Here is a 19,700-nt window from a genome sequence, read left to right on the forward strand (position 1 = left end):
CAAATCTTATTCCCTCTTTCTCAAAATACAGAAATTTTCACTGCCCTGTCTTTTTAATGCTTTAACTGTACTAGGAAGCCAGAGGAGCTGTCATTTTATGTTTTAACTGTATCAGGGAGCCACAATATCTGTCTTTTTAAGTTGTACTATGGAGCCACAATAACTATTTTACATGTGTCAACTGTACAAAGGAACCACAATAACTGTTTTTTAACTATCATGGAGCCACAGTAGGTCAGTCTTTTTAATGCATTAATTGTATCAGGTAGCCAAAATAGCTGTCTTTTTAATGCTTTAACTGTGCCAGGGAGCCTCAATAGCTGTCTTTTTAATGTGTTAACTGTACTGGAGAGCCACAATAGGAGTCTTTAATGCTTTAATTGTACCAAGGAGCCACAATACTGTCTCTTAAATGCATTAACTGTATCAGATAGCCACAATAGCTGTTTCTTCAATGCTTTAGCTATACCAGGGAGCCACAATAGCTGTCTGTAATGCTTATCTGTACCAGGTAACCACAATGGCTCTGTCTTTTGAATGCATTAACTGTTCCAGGGAGCCACAATAGTTAAGTTGGTGCATTATCAGACTTGTAACATTGTGTCACAATTTTGATGCCTGCCCATGCCAGCCCATTTTAGACTGCCTCGGTGTGCCCATGTGAATGGCACCAACCTATGATTTCCTCAGCACGACATAGCCAAATACAGCGCCAAAAGTACGTTAAAAAAGCAACCATTTAATTGTACCAGGTGGGTCCCATTTTGTTTGAAACCCACATTTATTTATCAAAAAATTATGAGGAAAAAAAATCAACCATGTGTTTTAAATGTAGCATCAGAAAATCCCAACTCCAGGTTCTTAATTTTTGGGTAAGGACTTGGGGAAAGATTCTTTCCTGCCTGTGAGTTATGACTTCCTCAAGTGTAATCTTCCTAGCCACACAATATACTGTATATGATAGATTCTATTGGTCTGACTGTGTATGATAGATTCTCTTGGTCTGACTGTATATGATAGATTCTATTGGTCTAACAACTTGCTTACCTCCTACAGCAGAACAACTCGATAACTGCCTGCATTCATTGTTCAACAAACATGCCCCAGCTACCAAGTGCAGAGTATCAATTCAAAAGTGTTCTCCATGGTATAGCAGTGTTGGGGACCAGCTTTGCGCTGCTAAAAGAGACCGCCGTAAGGCTGAGAGGCTTTGGCTTTCCACCAGACTCACTATTCATAAGCAAATCTATGAAGCCGCTAAGAAGAATGTCACAAATATAGTCCATGCAGCGAAATGAGCCCACTACACTACTAAGATCATGGTAAGTTCCAGCTGCAAAGAGCTTTTTGAGATTACTAACAAGCTAATGTCAAGGAACAAATCTACACCACTTCCAACTACCTTCTCTCTAGTCGACTTTCCGAACACGTTTGCAAATTTCTTCAGTGACAAAGTACAGAGCATTAGAGATAAGCTTGACACCACAATTTCAATTGTCTCTTCATCACCATACAGTTGGGATACAGAATTTGAGCGGCAACCATTATCATTATTTGAACCCGTCTCAATGGATTTCATACGTACAGTCTTGATGAAGAGTGCACCAAAGTCATGTGAACTTGATCCAATTCCAACATCACTGCTGCTTGGGTGCTTAGATCCAGTATTGCCTTCACTAACTGATGTTATTAATACCTCTCTCTCATCAGGGGAATTCCCATCATTTTTCAAAACTGCCATTGTAAAGCCTCTGCTGAAGAAACCAACACTAGACCATAGCAATTTAAAGAACTACCACCCAGTTTCTAATCTCCCATTCATATAAAAAATCTTAGAAAAGGTTCTATCCCAGCTTGTATCTCATCTGAATTCAAACAGTCTTTTTAGCAATGTACAATCTGCATATCGCCCTTGCCACAGTACTGAAACTACTCTTCTAAAAATAGTTAATGATATTCTCTCTGCTTTGGATAGCGGAAAGATTACAGTCCTCACCCTCCTTGATTTGTCTGCAGCATTTGACAAAATAGACCATGATATATTACTTCACCATCTCCAGCATATATTTGGCATTCATGATACAGCCTTACTGTGGTTCAAGTCCTACTTGGTCAACAGGACACAAATTGTGTCTGCAAATGAAATACACTCCAGCCCAGTTGATCTATGTTGTGGTGTTCCACAGGGGTCTGTTCTTGGACCTGTTCTCTTCATTCTATACACTCAGCCGCTCTCAGGTGTCATAGATCATTATTCAGTGTCTCACCAATTGTATGCTGATGACACCCAAATATACAAATCTATCCACCCAACTGAAGTTGATGCTACCATCCAAGGTGTAGAGAGGTGCATTTCTGATGTGAAATCATGGATGACATGTAACAAGCTGCAGATGAATGATGATAAAACTGAGGCCATTCTGATCACAACACAAAGACTTTCTCATTCACATCCTTTACCTCAAACAATAAATATGCGCAATGCCAACATTAAATTCACACAATCAGTACGAAACCTAGGTGTTACTCTGGACAGTACTCTCACATTGCACCAACATGTCATGAACATATGCAAGGCTGCATATTTTGAGCTGAGACGCATCAGCTCCATTCGCAAATATCTTTCAGTTGATGCCACTAAAACACTTGTGTGTTCATTAGTACTTTCAAGACTGGACTATTGTAACTCAGTTCTGTCTGGTTCATGTTACTATCTACTCCAGAAACTTCAAAAAGTTTAAAACATTGCTGCTCGGATCATACTTAGAGTACCATGATCAGAGCACACCTCCCCGTTGTTCTGTACCCTACACTGGCTATCCATTTGATCCAGAATCAAACACAAAATTTGTTCTCTGTGCTACAGTTCACTGACGGACTCCAGTCCAACATACCTATCCGACCTCACCCATGTGTACACACCAGCAAGATACTTACACTCCTCTTCTGACAATCATATACTCATTGTTCCCACTATGAAAATAAAGTCATATGGACAGCGTTCTTTTGCATGCCAGGGCCCAGCAACATGGAATGAATTGCCCACTGAACTTAGACACAAAGAGTCAGTGATCCCATTCAAGAGTGCTCTCAAAACTCACTTATTTCGACTGCAAGAACAAACTTAAAGACCTAATAATGTTTCCTACCTTAAATATTTTCAGCATGTTTTTTTATGTTTTCTAATTTCATGGTGTTTGTTTTTGTAATCATATCATTATATATCTTTTTTATCTTGCGCTTAGAGCTTCTAAAGATTAGGCGCTATACAAAGTCCTCATTATTATTATTATTATTATTATATGATAGATTCTATTGGTCTGACTGTATATGATAGATTCTATTGGTCTAACTGTATATGATAGATTCTATTGGTCTAACTGTATATGATAGATAATGTTGGTCTGACTGTGTATGATAAATTATATTGGTCTGACTATACGATAGATTCTTTTGGTCTGAGTGTATATGATAGATTCTATTGGTCTGACTAATTGATTCTATTGGTCTGACTATAAGAACATAAATCAGAATATAGCACATCTACACTATAAAGACTATGGTTATAATGAACCCCTTTTTATTCATTGGTAGTAAAATTATGTGTATCAGGTACATCATTATAAGATGGTCTTACTAAAAGAGTTTTTATGGCTTCTGTGTACATCATTATAAGATGGTCTTACTAAAAGAGTTTTATATGGCTCTCATGTACATCATTATAAGATGGTCTTACTAAAAGAGTTTTATATGGCTCTCATGTACATCATTATAAGATGGTCTTACTAAAAGAGTTTTATATGGCTCTCATGTACATCATTATAAGATGGTCTTACTAAAAGAGTTTTATATGGCTCCTGTGGACATCATTATGAGCATGCACTGTGCTTATTTTGGACCTGGTTTACCTAAGAAATGTTGTCAAACCTATCTATAAAAAAACTCTCAGAGAACCTCATAATTTTATCCTGTATGGACAGGTGTCCTGTAATTGCAGGTGTATATGTGAAAGATACAAGTATACTTTCTAAACAGAATACATAAATATTGCCTTGTTGATTATTAGCAGGTGCCCTTTATATGAAGTTGTCTAGAAATACAGATTTTACCAACAACACTTGTGTGCATGAATTATACAAACTGGATATGAACATGTCCTATATGCCACATACATGAACTGATGCAAAGCAGTATCTTTTTTATTTAGTTGACTGGGCTATGGGGGGAGGGTAGACTGGGGTTTCTTATTTAGGAGACTGGTCCGTTTTATTTAATAGATGGCTATTTTATTTAGTAGACTGGGCTTTTTTATTCAGCAGACTGGGTCATTTTTATTTAGTAGACTTGGCTGTTTTGTTTAGCAGACTGGGTCTTTGTTATTTAATAGTTTGGGCTTTTTTATTTAGTAGACTGGGTCTTTTTCATTTAATAGACTGGGCTAACACTGAAAATGCAAGATCATTCTGGTAGACGTATAGTTCTGTATGTATTACAGTTTCTTTTACAAATTCATCTCCTTATCTAAATGTTTCAAATATGAGCAGTCGAGAAAAACTGCTGGAACTAGTTCATTATTTTCATATTTCTGTTAATATGTGCAATGGAGTTTTATTTCCATTAATTTTGTGCAAATTTGTCATTACATTTTTAAGCAGCTATTGCTACACTTTATTGATTTCTTTAGAATTGTAAAAATGTCACATGACTCCATCATGAATAAGACCAGTCACATGCACTTGTTCCGATAGTATGAAAACATGGGTAGAATATATGAGGTAATTTTTGTTATCATATATTTTTATTGCTCTTCATTGTATTGAAAATACTTGGAATACTTGGAGTATTTATCTTATTTCAAGATAATTTTAAATTTATGAAATTTTGGGTATTTGTGGTGTACACATTTTTATAGACTCCAGTGTAGCTTCACACCACAAATACTTAAAATTATATTAGATATTGATGATTGTAAATAGAAAGTAGGACATATTAATCTGAAAAATTTGTGTTATACTTTAAGTAAAAATTTCACCAAAGAGTAGAGTCAGTGAATTTATAATTCATTTCAAACCAAAGAGTAGAGTCAGTGAATTTATAATTCAGTTCAAATTGTAACTATCATATATATATTGCTGTGAAATTATCATATAATCAGAGTTTTAGACACAAGAAAAGTTGTGCTGCCATTGAAGAAAATAGATGCAGCCACAAAGTTTAATACCACAATGGGTCCATTTGTTTTAATTTTTGTTCTTTTAAAAATACATAATAGAAATGAAAAAATTGATTTCATAGTAAGTGCTGTTCCCAGAATACATACTTGGGACCCAGGGAAGGTTCCTTCACTGTAGAGTAGTCATTTGTAGATGCAATATGGAATTGTATATTATTTTTATATGAACTTTTTTTAAGTAGTCAATGTACCCTGGAATATGTTTTAAAAACTACCATCCCACGGTACCCTGTTCAATTAGAACAACATTAAGCTACAAGTTGATTTGTTAATTACATATATTACCTCTTTCATAAAATAGCAATAGTTTGTTTTACATGAATCAGTATTATATGTTACATTTACATGGTAATTTACATGACATGATTTACTATATTTTTAAAAGATATTCACTTATTTAATAATAAATCAAATCTGTGCTAATCTGTTCATTGTAAAAAAGAAAAGATTTGCCAGATGTGATTCCTTTTGTAATAGCTGAATGTATTTATTATGTACAATGAAATTATTGCGATCATGTAGTAGACAGTAGAATATTGTAAAATCTCAATATGTGTAATGAAGTTTTCAACTTGTATTTCAAGTCAAACCTAGACTAGTCATCATTTAATTGATATGACCTTTATGGTAAATATGACTGACAACAACTTGTTTCTCTATAGATTATTTTGTTTTATACTAATCGATATTAACTAATATGACTAACTGATATTATTGAATGAATAATTGGTTTTATTGATTGACATGGTACTCATAGGAAGTCTCATACAGAGTCATTCTTTACAGATAGCTAAAAAAAATAAGTTATAGCTCCTGCAGGATCTACAACCCTTGCAGTTACTTTTGCTGTCATATGTATTTTCACAAGTTACATAAATGGTACTTTTATTGTGCCAGTATGACAACTGTAATAAAGTGAACCCTGTCTATAAAGGACACAGAAGAGACTACAAAAAAAATGTCCTTTATTGGTCCAGTGTCCTTTATATTAAGAGGTAAAATGAAATGAAAATGAACAAAAGGTACCTATAAATATTGATAAGACATCCTTTATACAGAGGTATTCACAAAAGCAGGCTTTACAGTATACCTGACCTTCTGATTCTGCCATCATAACTGCAATTGTAACACCAACATTTATATTTTTGTCAGATAGATAGCTTTGCAGGATTGGCATTCACCCCACCCAGGTCACCAAAATGGCAACCAGTGGAGTTACATTTAGGCAAAAAGATAAAGTTGCTGTGATATCTTGTATGCTTGGTCAGCAAATGCACTCTTCTGCATGACCTAAAAGGCAACTGATAGAGGCAGGCATTCAGTGGTCAACATGCAGGACTTGTAATCAAAAGGGAGCTGGTTCAAATCCTACCAATGGATCAGCTGAGGTGGCTGCCATGGTGTGGTCATGGGCATGGCTGTTGTCATCAGTTGCCTTGGTAACCAGCTTAAGTTACTATGACATAAAACACAACAAAACCAAACCAAACGTTTGACAAAACAGTTGATTGTCATGAGTTGAGGCATCATTCAGATCTGAGTTTATTCATTTCTTCCAAAATGAAAAAATTATTGTAGTGTACTTGTTAATTCAGTCCACTGTGATTGGTCATGGATTTAGCTTCATCAACAAATTTAGTCTCATCATTTTTCCTCTTCCTGTCTGAAAAAAGGTTGACAAGCACTGCATGTTCTTCAGTATGTCTAGCCTGCAAGCAATACAAGTTCTCCACAACCCAGCCAATTGCAAAGACATACTGGTTTCAGAAAAACAAGTGCAGTCATGAAATGGAGATATGGTCAGTATGTAAGGGCTCCATTAGCGCCAGTAGAATTATAATTATTTGAGGTACAAATAAGGAAACATTATTTGAACATTATAATCTCTATGATGTAGCAGAAGTAGAAATTATATCCAGAAAGAAAAGCAAATTGTATAAGATTTATTGTATAAATTTTTTTAAGAATGTAGTTATTGTATGTGTTTTAAAGAATTACATATACTCAGAGACTTGTACTCAAGATTTTAGGATGTTTTTATTTATTGTTTGTGTTGTTGTTGTTGTTGTTCTTGTTGTTATTGTTTCTTAACTTACCTGGCTGTAAGTCCAAGTGAGCAAGACCCACATGTATTAACTGATTTTATATCTGATGGCCAAGTTTGGTATCACTCAGGAGACCATAATGAGGTGATATTGCATCTGATTGGCTGAGCTGGTCACCACTCTGGAGTTACATCCATTCATGTTAATGGCATGATCTTGCATCAAGATCAAAGAAGGTATGCTTGTGAGATCCACTGATGTTAATCACATGATCTTGCATCTGATTGGCTGAGCTTGTCAGCTCTTTAGTGATTCTATTTCTGCTCAGATTTTTATCAGAGTTCATAAATAGACATATACAATAAAACCTGTCTTGAGAAGCCACCCCTTCTGCCAACAAAAAGTAGTCTCTCAAGACAGGTGGTCTCTCATAACAGGTTTTTGCCAGAGGTAATGTTTTTGAGGTCAGATTTCAACTGTGTAAGAAGGAAATGACTATATGTATTTTATTCTTTATTGATAATGATTGTTGGAATAGTACATGGATTATTAATAATGTTATATAACAATAAAAATATACACAAGACATTCATATTTATACTTTTGAATTTAAGATATCAAGTTCCTAATGACCAGCAGTTCTGATAAATTCTTGAGTAAATATTGAAAATGTGTGTTAAATCACAATATGTGTAAAACACAAGACAGAATTATCCAGAAGAAGAATAAAATTACTTGAGAAAACAAATTCTAAAGGCTTAATTCACCTACAACATAACTCGATTAACTTGATAAACAAAGGAAATAACTGATGACTATGGTGAACAAATTCTGAGATTTTTCACAGCTTGTTGTTTGGGTTTTGACAGCTTGTTGTTTGGGTTTTAATAATTGTAATTTGATAAAGCAACAAACAGGACCCTTGATAATGACTATATTACCATATTTACTCATAAGTCAAGTCCAACTGCAAACAACAAAGATCCTGATCTGCCATAGCATAATGCACAAGCAGATCAGGCTCTGCAATGTTTGTTCTACTGATCACTCCAAACAAACTGCAAGATCCAGAGCTGCCAGCACATTATGTGACAGCAGATCTGGGTCTGTATGGTTTGGAGTTGGACTAGGCTTATAAGTGAGTATATATGGTAACTCATCTGGAAAATGCAAGTATATGTAATTTGTTGATAAAGATCACAAACGGTGAGTATTAACTCCATAGAAAAACGATGTACAGGATATGCTATAGTAAATGACGGATGAGAAGATCTCTTGTTTGCTCACCTGGCCATAGAAGAGCTTGTGGGATGGTGTGTCAACTGTCAGTCCATTAGCACATGCTTGCTATCACTAGTCTTCCTAAACTACTTGGATGACTGCCATGAAACTTTCCATTTTTCCATAAAATGCATCCTATGGCCTGCTTGGTCCTAAATGAAAATGGTGCTGCCAGATGTCTAATATGACTGGGCAGTGGCCATCATAGATATCTAGTTATCACTATTCCACCTAAATGGATAGTCCTATCAGGTGAAAGTCTTATTATGTTGTCTAATTTGTCCCACATGAAAATACTGCCAATGTGGTATCCAATATGGTCACCACAGTCATCATCTTGAAAACTTGTTACCGTTACTCTTGAGAGGAAAGTCATACAAGAACACACAAAGGGATCCGAGACAGGCTGACCTGGAATGTGTGTCGAACTCACGACCCAGTCTTACAATGTACCAGCTGATCTACAAAAGCAGTGTACAGGATTGTCACCAAGGAAACTGACATTTTTAAGTTATCGTGTATGTCTTCTTCAACACACTTTGCCAGTCCAGAACACAAATAATGTAACCCCTCCATTGGGATTTCCTTGTCTCATTACCAGTCCAGACAGAGACATCACTTTGTAAAACAATGAAATGATAAATATTTGACTGAGACCATACATAATCACATAAAAGATGGATCCAACTATAAACTGCATAGATGCAGATCTGCTGTTTCATAATGTGCCAGCAGGTCTGGGTATATGTAGGTTTTTTTAAGGAATAATCAATTGAACAAACAACATGACCTCTGCCACATTCACAGATCAAGGTCTGTGTTGCTTGCAGTTGACTCAACTTGTTTGCAGGTTTATATGGGATAGTTTGCCAAATTTTTAATGCATATATTTACTGATATTCCAAATAAACTGGATCACAAATTTTGTACTTTGTTGACAGTTGTGCTTTAAAAGAGGTATAAAAATGTCCTTTATAAGTAGATGTCCTTGAAATAATATATATATATTCATGTATTCACTAGGACAAGTTTCACTCTTCAATAAAACAAATCAATTCTGAAGACCCTTGGAACCAGAAAATATGTTGGAAAGTCTCAGTGACTGAATTATTTTGTTTTCATTCGGTTTTCTCATTGACTCGAGCATTTCATTTTCGTTGGTTTTCTCAGTGACTGGAGTATTTTGTTTGAATTTGGTTTTCTACATTTACTGATTTGTTAAACTACCTTAAAAGAATGGCTCACCTAGCCCTTAATATCGAGTAAACTTATGGTGTGGCCTTTATCTTTTGTGCATCTGGCATCCACACAGTGTACATCTAGCATCATCTATACAGTGTCTATCAACAATGCATAGATCCTAAATGACTAGTGAAGCTCCGCCCCCTTAGAGACTGTTACTGCGAACCCAAAGCTTCCCATTAAAATGGCTGAATCATCACAGAATACAGGCACCATGTCAGATTCTCTCTCGTGTATTCCCGATAATATTTCACTTAAATACCTTCCTGATCAAGAGAAGCTTTCCAGTAAAGTGTTGCAGAAGGGTTTGAACTACTTTACGCAAGGATATATACACGAAATCAAAGTTTTGGAGTTTGAAAACAAGATTCACGTAGAAGCGAGATGCTAGCCATCTATGAAGAAGAACCAGCCTCCGCACCGTCTGCACATCGAAATTACGGAGGAAAAGTGTGAAGATGCATACTGTTCATGTAAAGCTGGGTAAGATTTAATGTTTTGTATTTTTTATGAGCTATGTTTAATATTTGAACTGTTTAATACCCTGAAGTAATGGCAACTGTTATAGTATTAGTCGTGCAGGTCATGTAGGCGTTCGGTACCGACTATTTAATGTGTGTTATTTTTTACAATTTGATTGCACATACATTAAAATGGCGAGCATTCACTTTATCTGGATCCTCATACATCCATATTCTTTTAGAATGTCATTATATACACACTGTTCAAGAAGAACATTCGGCAAAAACAAATGTTAAATTACGTAAATGGATATATTTGGATGAGGTCAACCTAAAGGTGTTAGCGTGCTGTAATCTCACAACGAAAGCTGCAGCTGTTGATAATAAAAATCGTAGTATCATGTTAGCTGTTGATTTCACCAAAGGTCCTTTTCTCTTGACCCAGTTTATTACCTGGCCACCTTTGTAAATTTCCACAGTGATCAATAATTTTAGTCAAGGGTCATCCATACATGACGTCACGTAATTTGGGCGGAATATTTTGTACCCCGGCCCCGTGATAAAAACTCAGCCCCCTCGTTTGATGTCACAATGCTTTGACACTCCCAACCAATAAAAATTGTCAAAATCAATATTGGTTTGAAATCCCTTTGCATTAGAAAAACATCACGACACTGCATTCTAAATTATTTATCTGGTAGATGGCGCTGGTGTTGGTTTTGTGACATCACCAATAGCATTTTTTTAACTAATTAATGTGTATGATATCTGAAAAATATATATGTATTGTTGCAGGGTCAGTGGGCATTGCTCCCATGTAGTAGGGCTAATTAAGTCCCTACGGGGTTTCAAACTACATAACTTCACCACTGTTCCTGACCAGTTGAGCAGCACAAGCTTACCTCAGCAATGGCATGTGCCAAGGGGATCGAAAATAAAACCAGTGCCACTTAACCATGTTGTGGTTGCTAGACCGACAGAGAGTATGAAAAGAAAGCCAGTGGTTTGCCAGACAGATATAAACAAAAAGTATGAATTTAAAATACAAATAATTTACCAACAGAAATAATTGTTTAAAATCTGGTTGTAGATGGAACATAGAGTTAACCATTTATTACTTCCAGATTAAAATAAACATGACAAACAATATAGCTTTAATAATTTGTTTTTATTCATCATGCTGATACAACATACTTGAATTGATATGTAATAGAAAAATATTCATGTAAATCTACAATATAATGTCATCAAATTGAATAAGTAATAAGGTGTGCATTTAAAATATGTGCAAAAATTATAGATGCCTAAAATAGGCACTGACATGAAGTAAACAAAAAAACAACATTGTTTAACACGATTATTTCATTACATTTCTTTTTACATTTAGAGTTCCGAAAGTGGATGAAAAGGACATGTCTCATCTCTCTAGTCTGAAGGGAACACCCCTAGAGTGCAGAATTGCACCAAACATTCCTAAAGTATCAACACCTCTAGGAGACGTGCAGATCGGGTCAATATTATCGTATCAGGTACTATCCAATCATAGTATATTCAGTGTTCATCCTTAACAAAAACATCTTGAAAAAGTGTTAGAAGACAACACACTGTCCATATTTTGTTGGCCTTTTGAAACAAAGATGTAGGAATACAATGTGATAAAAGTTTGTATGTTTTAACTTTACATATGAGACGTTCCATATGTACCCTTTGTTTGGCAATTTTGTTAGTCAAAAGTGTCTCAGAAGCTGTCATTTGCCTACTTGCCGATGCGAATGGTGGAATGTTTATTTTCAAACCAAGTTCACTTATTTCTTTTGCAATGTTAAAACCTTTGTCTACCATTATGGCATCTCCTTCTTTAATATAACCAATTGATTTTAGTGTTTTAAGCATATCATAAAAACCAGATTGTTCTGTGATAGATTTATCTGAAATTGATCCTGTAAATAATTCTGAAACAAACATTACACAACCATTAGGATCACAACCTATCAACCCCTTTAGTGTTGTTGCAGATTTATAATCACTATATAACTGGCTCTGTAGGCAAAGTGCATTTGGAATTTGAGTTTTAATTTCAGTTCCATCTATAATAATAATGGTAGTGGGAAAATCTTTCCTATATTCAGATGGCATGTTTTTTATTATAGTATCTCTATGTGGCCAAACTGAAAGCTGGCCAAGTTTTAAATACATAAGATCGAGCCATGTGTTAAACACAACACTAGCTGACTGTGCAGAGAGTCCAAACCGTGTGGCCAAATCTTTTAAACCAAAACCATGCCTAAGCCTACATATTGTTAAAAACAGTCCATCTTCCTGGATAAGGCTTTTTGTATCCCTTCGTCCTGGTCCATATTTGACTGGACACTCTATAGGGGCTAGAAAGGCCAATAAAGCTAAAAACCTTATGTATGTGATTCCTGTATAGTATTTAAACAAATTTTTCAATGTGTTTTCTTTATACTTCACAATTGCTACGCTCAATGTTTGTTTCTTGGCAATTATTTTCTTCAGATGTTGAATTTCTTTCTCTTTTGATGACACTTCAAGTTGAAGCTCTTGTATCTTTTTTGAACTATTTGACAATTTGAGCCTTAGATCCTGATTCTCAGCTGCAACTGCTAACATATCCATTGCTGATATCCCTGAAAAAAATAAGAAAAGTATTTATTTTCTTCATTTCAGACAAAGTACCTGAGGGAAACTACACAAATAACTCAGGACTGTGGTAATACATCTGTGACAAGGGCTTCTCCAGTCTGTTTACCAGATGAGTTCAAACCACTCAATGAGAACACAAAGTGCATAAATCCATGTGACACTGAGGTACAGACAAGAAATCAGGCCTTGTTGAATCACTGGTTTCATGAGAGTAAAGACAGACTTACATCATCTAATTTTGGAAAAGTAATATCAAGGAAATCTAAACCCAGTGGAACGTTTATTAACAGTTTATTTTCAAAAAATGACGTGAAAGCCAAAGCTCTTGAATACGGTAAAAGACATGAGAAAACTGCTAAAGAAAAGTATCTTGAATTGTATCTGTCTAGGCATTTCCATGAGTGTGGCTTTGTGGTTAATAATGACTTTTCATTTTTGGGTGCCTCGCCTGATGGGAAACTGTGTGACAATGGAGTATGTGGAATTGTGGAAATTAAATGCCCCTTCTCTGCTAGAAAAATGACCATTGAAAAGGCATGCAGTGATATACCAGATTTCTATTTACAGAAGAATGAACATGTATCATTAAAGAAGACACACAGTTACTATGCACAGATTCAAGGCCAACTTATGGTTACAGGTTGTGAATTTTGTGAATTCATTGTTTACACACAGGAGGATATGTATGTGGAAAGAATTAAACCAGACATTCCATTTATGACTTCATTGTTACAAAAGTTATCTGAATTTTACAGAGATTATGCAATTCCACATCTGCAATCCTCAGAATAAAATACTTACATGGGTTTTCAGTCTGTGTAGACACCCCTGACTCACAATTCATATATGGACTGTTCAATCTGTAAGAAATAAATAGTTATGCACAATGATGTTAGTCAACAAGTAGTTTTCATATATATATATATATATATATATATATATATGTACCAGGGGTATGTATGTATTTTTTAATTGATTGTGAAGTATAAGCAATATAATTGAAACACTTTTCAAAGAGTATCAGTTCATTAACTTGCTAGCTTTGCATATTTACTTTAAGATTAATGTCTGAATTTATTCTGAAATTAAACTTGTTAAATTTCATATGTAAAAGATTAATAAAGCTAGACATATTCTGTGAGTTACTTGGCACTTACGTGGTCATGTTTTCTTCCAAATGCAGGCATTTGCGTTTATGTTGACTGGTTTCATTTTGTTGTGAAGAAGCTCTCTTCACTGGAAGTTTTCTTGCTGGCATAGTACGTGAACCATCAGCTTGAATGGGGTCTGGGTAATTCTCATTTGGTCCATTTCCTCCAACAAAGTGCTGAAAAATATGTATATTTACAAAACAATGCATTATATGACAATCAAAAAAGCAAATCAGATTTTACATTTTATATTAATATCAGCAAAGAAACATTTTATATCTTTATTTTAATTTAGATGCATGGACAATGTAGTCTGAAATAAAGAATTTTTATTCTTATTTATAACCTAGTCATAACATAAATATATGCTCCATTATACATGCTCTGACAATAACCCATGGTATTAATCTGTTGTTAATTCCTTCAATACAAGATAAAAATATCAAGAGGGCTGGTTTGGGATAAATGTATACTTATAATTAAAGCACTAGTATTACAGGGTGACATGGATGCCCGAGTGGTCAAAGACTATCACCTTTACTGGTTACTGCCATCTCACATACGTCCACATTGGTTCCGATTTTGGGCTTGGCCAATGTGGGTATGTAAAAAAGCTTTTTAGTAGCTTCCTGTGAGTATCCGGTTCTTCCCAGGGTTTTCTTCCACGTGATAAACTTGCCCGCCATGAATAGCATATGACGTACTGAAAAAATGTAGTTAACCCATGATAACAACAATTACATAAACCAGCTTTACAAAATGTGTATTAGATATTTTTTCTATTTAACATTACTTTCTAGAATACTACATATACTTATTTACTATAGTGAAATCTAAACTGAATTACCTTTGAGCAAACGGCCTTGTGTTGGTTTACTCTGGTGATATTAAGCTGTTCGTGCGGTCGACCACACGCTTTGATCCATCGTTTCACCTTTTCCAAATCACGTTTTGGAGTCGGAAAACGAATAAAACGGCCTCCTTCCAACCTTTCCGGATATCTCTCATCTGCATTGCATGTTCCCCATGCACATCGAAGCACCATTTTGCCAATATATCCCAAAAATCACGAAAGTCTGTAATGCAGCTGTATTCTCACCACACGTTTGTTTGTGGGTAAAACATGGCGGATGTTACCGTAGCACCGGACGCTCTTATCCGATTGGTCAATATCGGTGGATTTGATTGACAGGTCGGATCTATGCATTGCTATTTTCAACTTTTCAAAAGCCACAAAATCTAAATTTAGCCAAGAGTGCCGTGGTATATAGACCAATAAAGTTTATAGAAATATGATAATCTGCTGTCAGATATGGCTATTGTTGCTAAATATAACAAACTGTAAATTGCTTCTTCTGGAAAAAGAAACTGATGAATAGATGAATAGAATATGATCAGATTTGACACAAATGTCAGGATGACATTTCAAGCATATACAAATGATGCAAATCCGTCATCTAGTATGGCCAACAGGAGATATAAAAAAAACTTTTGCCGACTTCTCCACAATGACCAGACTTTATGGAAATCATCCTAGCGATAAAGACCTTGCTGTTTTATAAACAAATCCAACATGCAAGCAAATATAGCCATCAATCATTACCAAAACTAAAATAAAAACTACCAGGATTTACTGGGTTTGCTGCATCACCGTGATGCAGACGCCAACTGTTCTGGCTTCTGTAGAATTGTGATGAATTTATAGCAAAAATACTACATTCCAGAATACATTTATGAAATTCTGCAAAAATTATTTTTAGTGTGCGGACATGGAGAAAATATTTAAAAAATATTGCTAACAAAAAACCAGTTGATTATAACTGTAAATATGTGAAAATGAAGGTACATAATAAGAGAAAATGCAAATGCAGGTAATTTTATTTGGACTAATGATTATGGCAATGCTGCTTCAAGTGATTATCCATTCTAAGCATTTATGCAAGGATTCCTCATAAGCATGCTCATGAGTTGGCATCTCTGACAATGACCTGCAAAATTTAGACACCAAGTTCTGTAGAACCCTTCAGTTTACTTCCAGGACGCATATGCACAGGGCATTTGATTCATACATGTTACAGAATATTGAATTAGCTGAGCATTTCAATGTTTTCATTAATTTAATTTGTTCAGTTTCATATGTCTGCATTTCTACTGTTATTATACGCTCTCTCTCTCTCTCTCTCTCTCTCTCTCTCTCTCTCTCTCTCTCTCTCTATATATATATATACACACACACAACAAAACAATGCTTTGAACATTTTATGATCTAGATTCGGTCATATCAAAGACCAAAGCAACCATTCAATCGGTACTGTATAACACCAATAATGTGTCATAATGACCAAATCAACCATTCAATCGGCACTGTAAAACACCCATGTGTCAAAATGACCTAAGCAACCATTTAATTGGCACTGAATAACATCAGTAACATGTCTTAATGACTAACGCAACCATTCAATTGGCACTGTATAACACCAATAATGTGTCATAATGACCAATGCAACCATTCAATCAGCACTGTAAAACACCCATAATGTGTCAAAATGACCTAAGCAACCATTTAATTGGCACTCTATAACACAAATAATGTATCTTAATGACCAATGTAACCATTCAATTGGCACTGTATAACACCAATGATGTGATGAAATGTCCAAAGCAACCATTCAATCGGTACTGTATAACATCAATAATGTGTCGTAATGACTAAAGCAACCATTCAATTGGCACTGTATAACACCAATAACGTGTCATAATGACCAAAGCAACCATTTAATTGGCACTGTATAACACCAATAATGTGTCTTAATGACCAAAGCAACCATTTATTTGGCACTGTATAACACCAATAACATGCCTTAATGACTAATGCAACCATTCAATTGGCACTGTATAACACCAATAATGTGTCGTAATGACCAAAGCAACCATTCAATCGGTACTGTATAACACCAATAATGTGTCGCAATGACTAAAGCAACCATTCAATTAGCACTGTAAAACACCCATAATGTGTCAAAATGACCTAAGCAACCATTTAATTGGCACTGTATAACACCAATAACGTGTCATAATGACCAAAGCAACCATTTAATTGGCACTGTATAACACCAATAATGTGTCTTAATGACCAAAGCAACCATTTATTTGGCACTGTATAACACCAATAACATGCCTTAATGACTAATGCAACCATTCAATTGGCACTGTATAACACCAATAATGTGTCTTAATGACCAAAGCAACCATTTATTTGGCACTGTATAACACCAATAACATGCCTTAATGACTAATGCAACCATTCAATTGGCACTGTATAACACCAATAACGTGTCGTAATGACCAAAGCAACCATTCAATCGGTACTGTATAACACCAATAATGTGTCGCAATGACTAAAGCAACCATTCAATTAGCACTGTAAAACACCCATAATGTGTCAAAATGACCTAAGCAACCATTTAATTGGCACTGTATAACACCAATAACGTGTTGTAATGACCAAAGCAACCATTTAATTGGCACTGTATAACACCAATAACGTGTCATAATGACCAAAGCAACCATTTAATTGGCACTGCATAACACCAATAATGTGTCTTAATGACCAAAGCAACCATTTGATTGGCACTGTATAACACCAATAATGTGTTGAAATGACCAAAGCAACCATTCAATCGGCACTGTAAAACACCCATCTGTGTCAAAATGACCTAAGCAACCATTCAATCGACACTGTATAAAACCAATAATGTGTCATAATGACCAAAGCAACCATTCAATTGGTAATGTATAACACCAATAATGTGTCGCAATGACTAAAGCAACCATTCAATTGGCACTGTAAAACACCCATAATGTATCAAAATGACCTAAGCAACCATTTAATTGGCACTGTATAACACCAATAACGTGTTGTAATGACCAAAGCAACCATTTGATTGGCACTGTATAACACCAATAATGTGTTGAAATGACCAAAGCAACCATTCAATCGGCACTGTAAAACACCCATCTGTGTCAAAATGACCTAAGCAACCATTCAATCGACACTGTATAAAACCAATAATGTGTCGTAATGACCAAAGCAACCATTCAATCGGTACTGTATAACACCAATAATGTGTCGCAATGACTAAAGCAACCATTCAATTAGCACTGTAAAACACCCATAATGTGTCAAAATGACCTAAGCAACCATTTAATTGGCACTGTATAACACCAATAACGTGTTGTAATGACCAAAGCAACCATTTAATTGGCACTGTATAACACCAATAACGTGTCATAATGACCAAAGCAACCATTTAATTGGCACTGTATAACACCAATAATGTGTCTTAATGACCAAAGCAACCATTTGATTGGCACTGTATAACACCAATAATGTGTTGAAATTACCAAAGCAACCATTCAATCGGCACTGTAAAACACCCATCTGTGTCAAAATGACCTAAGCAACCATTCAATCGACACTGTATAAAACCAATAATGTGTCATAATGACCAAAGCAACCATTCAATTGGTAATGTATAACACCAATAATGTGTCGCAATGACTAAAGCAACCATTTAATTGGCAATGTATAACACCAATAACATGTCATAATGACCAATGCAACCATTCAATTGGCACTGTATAACACCAATGATGTGTCGTAATGATCAAATCAACCATTCAATCGGTACTGTATAACACCAATGATGTGTCGTAATGACTGAAGCAAACATTCAATCAGCACTGTAAAACACCCATGTGTCAAAATGACCGAAGCAACCATTTAATTGGCACTGTATAACACCAATAACGTGTCGTAATGACCAAAGCAACCATTTAATTGGCACTGTATAACACCAATGATGTGTTGCAATGACCAAAGCAACCATTCAATCGGTACTGTATAACACCAATAATGTGATTAATGACCAATGCAACCATTTAATTGGCACTGTATAACACCAATAATGTGTTGAAATGACCAAAGCGACCATTCAATCAGCACTGTAAAACACCAATAACGTGTCGTAATGACCAAAGCAACCATTCAGTCAGCACTGCAAAACACCAATGATGTGTCATAATGACCAATGCAACCATTCAATTGGTACCATATAACACCAATGATGCGTCATAATGACCAATACAACCATTTAATTGACACTGTATAACACCAATAATAGGTCTTAATGACCAATGCAACCATTTATTTGGCACTGTATAACACCAATAACATCTTAATGACCAATGCAACCATTTAATTGACACTGTATAACACCAATAATAGGTCATAATGACCAAAGCAACCATTTAATTGGCACTGTACAACCGGTACTGTGGTAATATGCTGTTAAACCAATACAAATCCAGCCCATTTAAAGTTTTGCAAGATTGTACAAAAACCTCTCCACATACACAAAATGAAGTTGAAAAGCAGATTTGTAACTGTATGTATATACCATCATTATATTTTCAAGCAATTACTGATATTTTTAAGGTTTTTTAAAAATGTTTTTAGTTCACCTGGCTGGCTGGAATGCCAGTTGAGCTCATGACTATATGTCATACATCAATCAACAGTTGCTATTTAAATCTACTCATTCCTATTTAAATCTACTCAAAA

General features: G+C 35.3%; 3 protein-coding genes across 3 annotated transcripts in view; 2 read left to right on the forward strand and 1 right to left on the reverse strand.

Annotated features, from left to right (window-relative positions):
• The window catches only part of LOC149775184 (uncharacterized), a 42,102-nt gene extending 34,238 nt beyond the window's left edge, over positions 1 to 7,864 (forward strand). Inside the window, exon 5 of the mRNA XM_089944420.1 lies at positions 1,057 to 7,864. Within this exon, the coding sequence (XP_089800546.1) occupies positions 1,057 to 1,298 (242 nt within the window). The 3' untranslated portion in view covers positions 1,299 to 7,864. The remainder of the gene's footprint in view (positions 1 to 1,056) is intronic.
• Positions 7,865 to 9,620: 1,756 nt separating this feature from the next.
• On the forward strand, positions 9,621 to 13,743 carry LOC149775185 (uncharacterized). The gene is made up of 4 exons (XM_089944427.1): positions 9,621 to 10,284; positions 11,058 to 11,291; positions 11,650 to 11,791; positions 12,951 to 13,743. The coding sequence occupies exons 1-4, from the start codon at positions 10,199 to 10,201 to the stop codon at positions 13,716 to 13,718; spliced, it is 1,230 nt and encodes a 409-aa protein (XP_089800553.1). The 5' UTR covers positions 9,621 to 10,198; the 3' UTR covers positions 13,719 to 13,743.
• Positions 11,668 to 17,163, reverse strand: LOC149775186 (uncharacterized). The gene is made up of 4 exons (XM_089944419.1): positions 14,925 to 17,163; positions 14,084 to 14,253; positions 13,728 to 13,786; positions 11,668 to 12,910 (listed from the first exon to the last, which is right to left on the reverse strand). The coding sequence occupies exons 1-4, from the start codon at positions 15,120 to 15,122 to the stop codon at positions 11,814 to 11,816; spliced, it is 1,524 nt and encodes a 507-aa protein (XP_089800545.1). The 5' UTR covers positions 15,123 to 17,163; the 3' UTR covers positions 11,668 to 11,813.
• Positions 17,164 to 19,700: the final 2,537 nt, after the last annotated feature.

Source organism: Sinohyriopsis cumingii, chromosome 19 (assembly GCF_028554795.1).
Source record: "Sinohyriopsis cumingii isolate HCF-2022 chromosome 19, ASM2855479v2, whole genome shotgun sequence".
Classification (NCBI taxonomy): Eukaryota; Metazoa; Mollusca; class Bivalvia; order Unionida; family Unionidae; genus Sinohyriopsis; species Sinohyriopsis cumingii.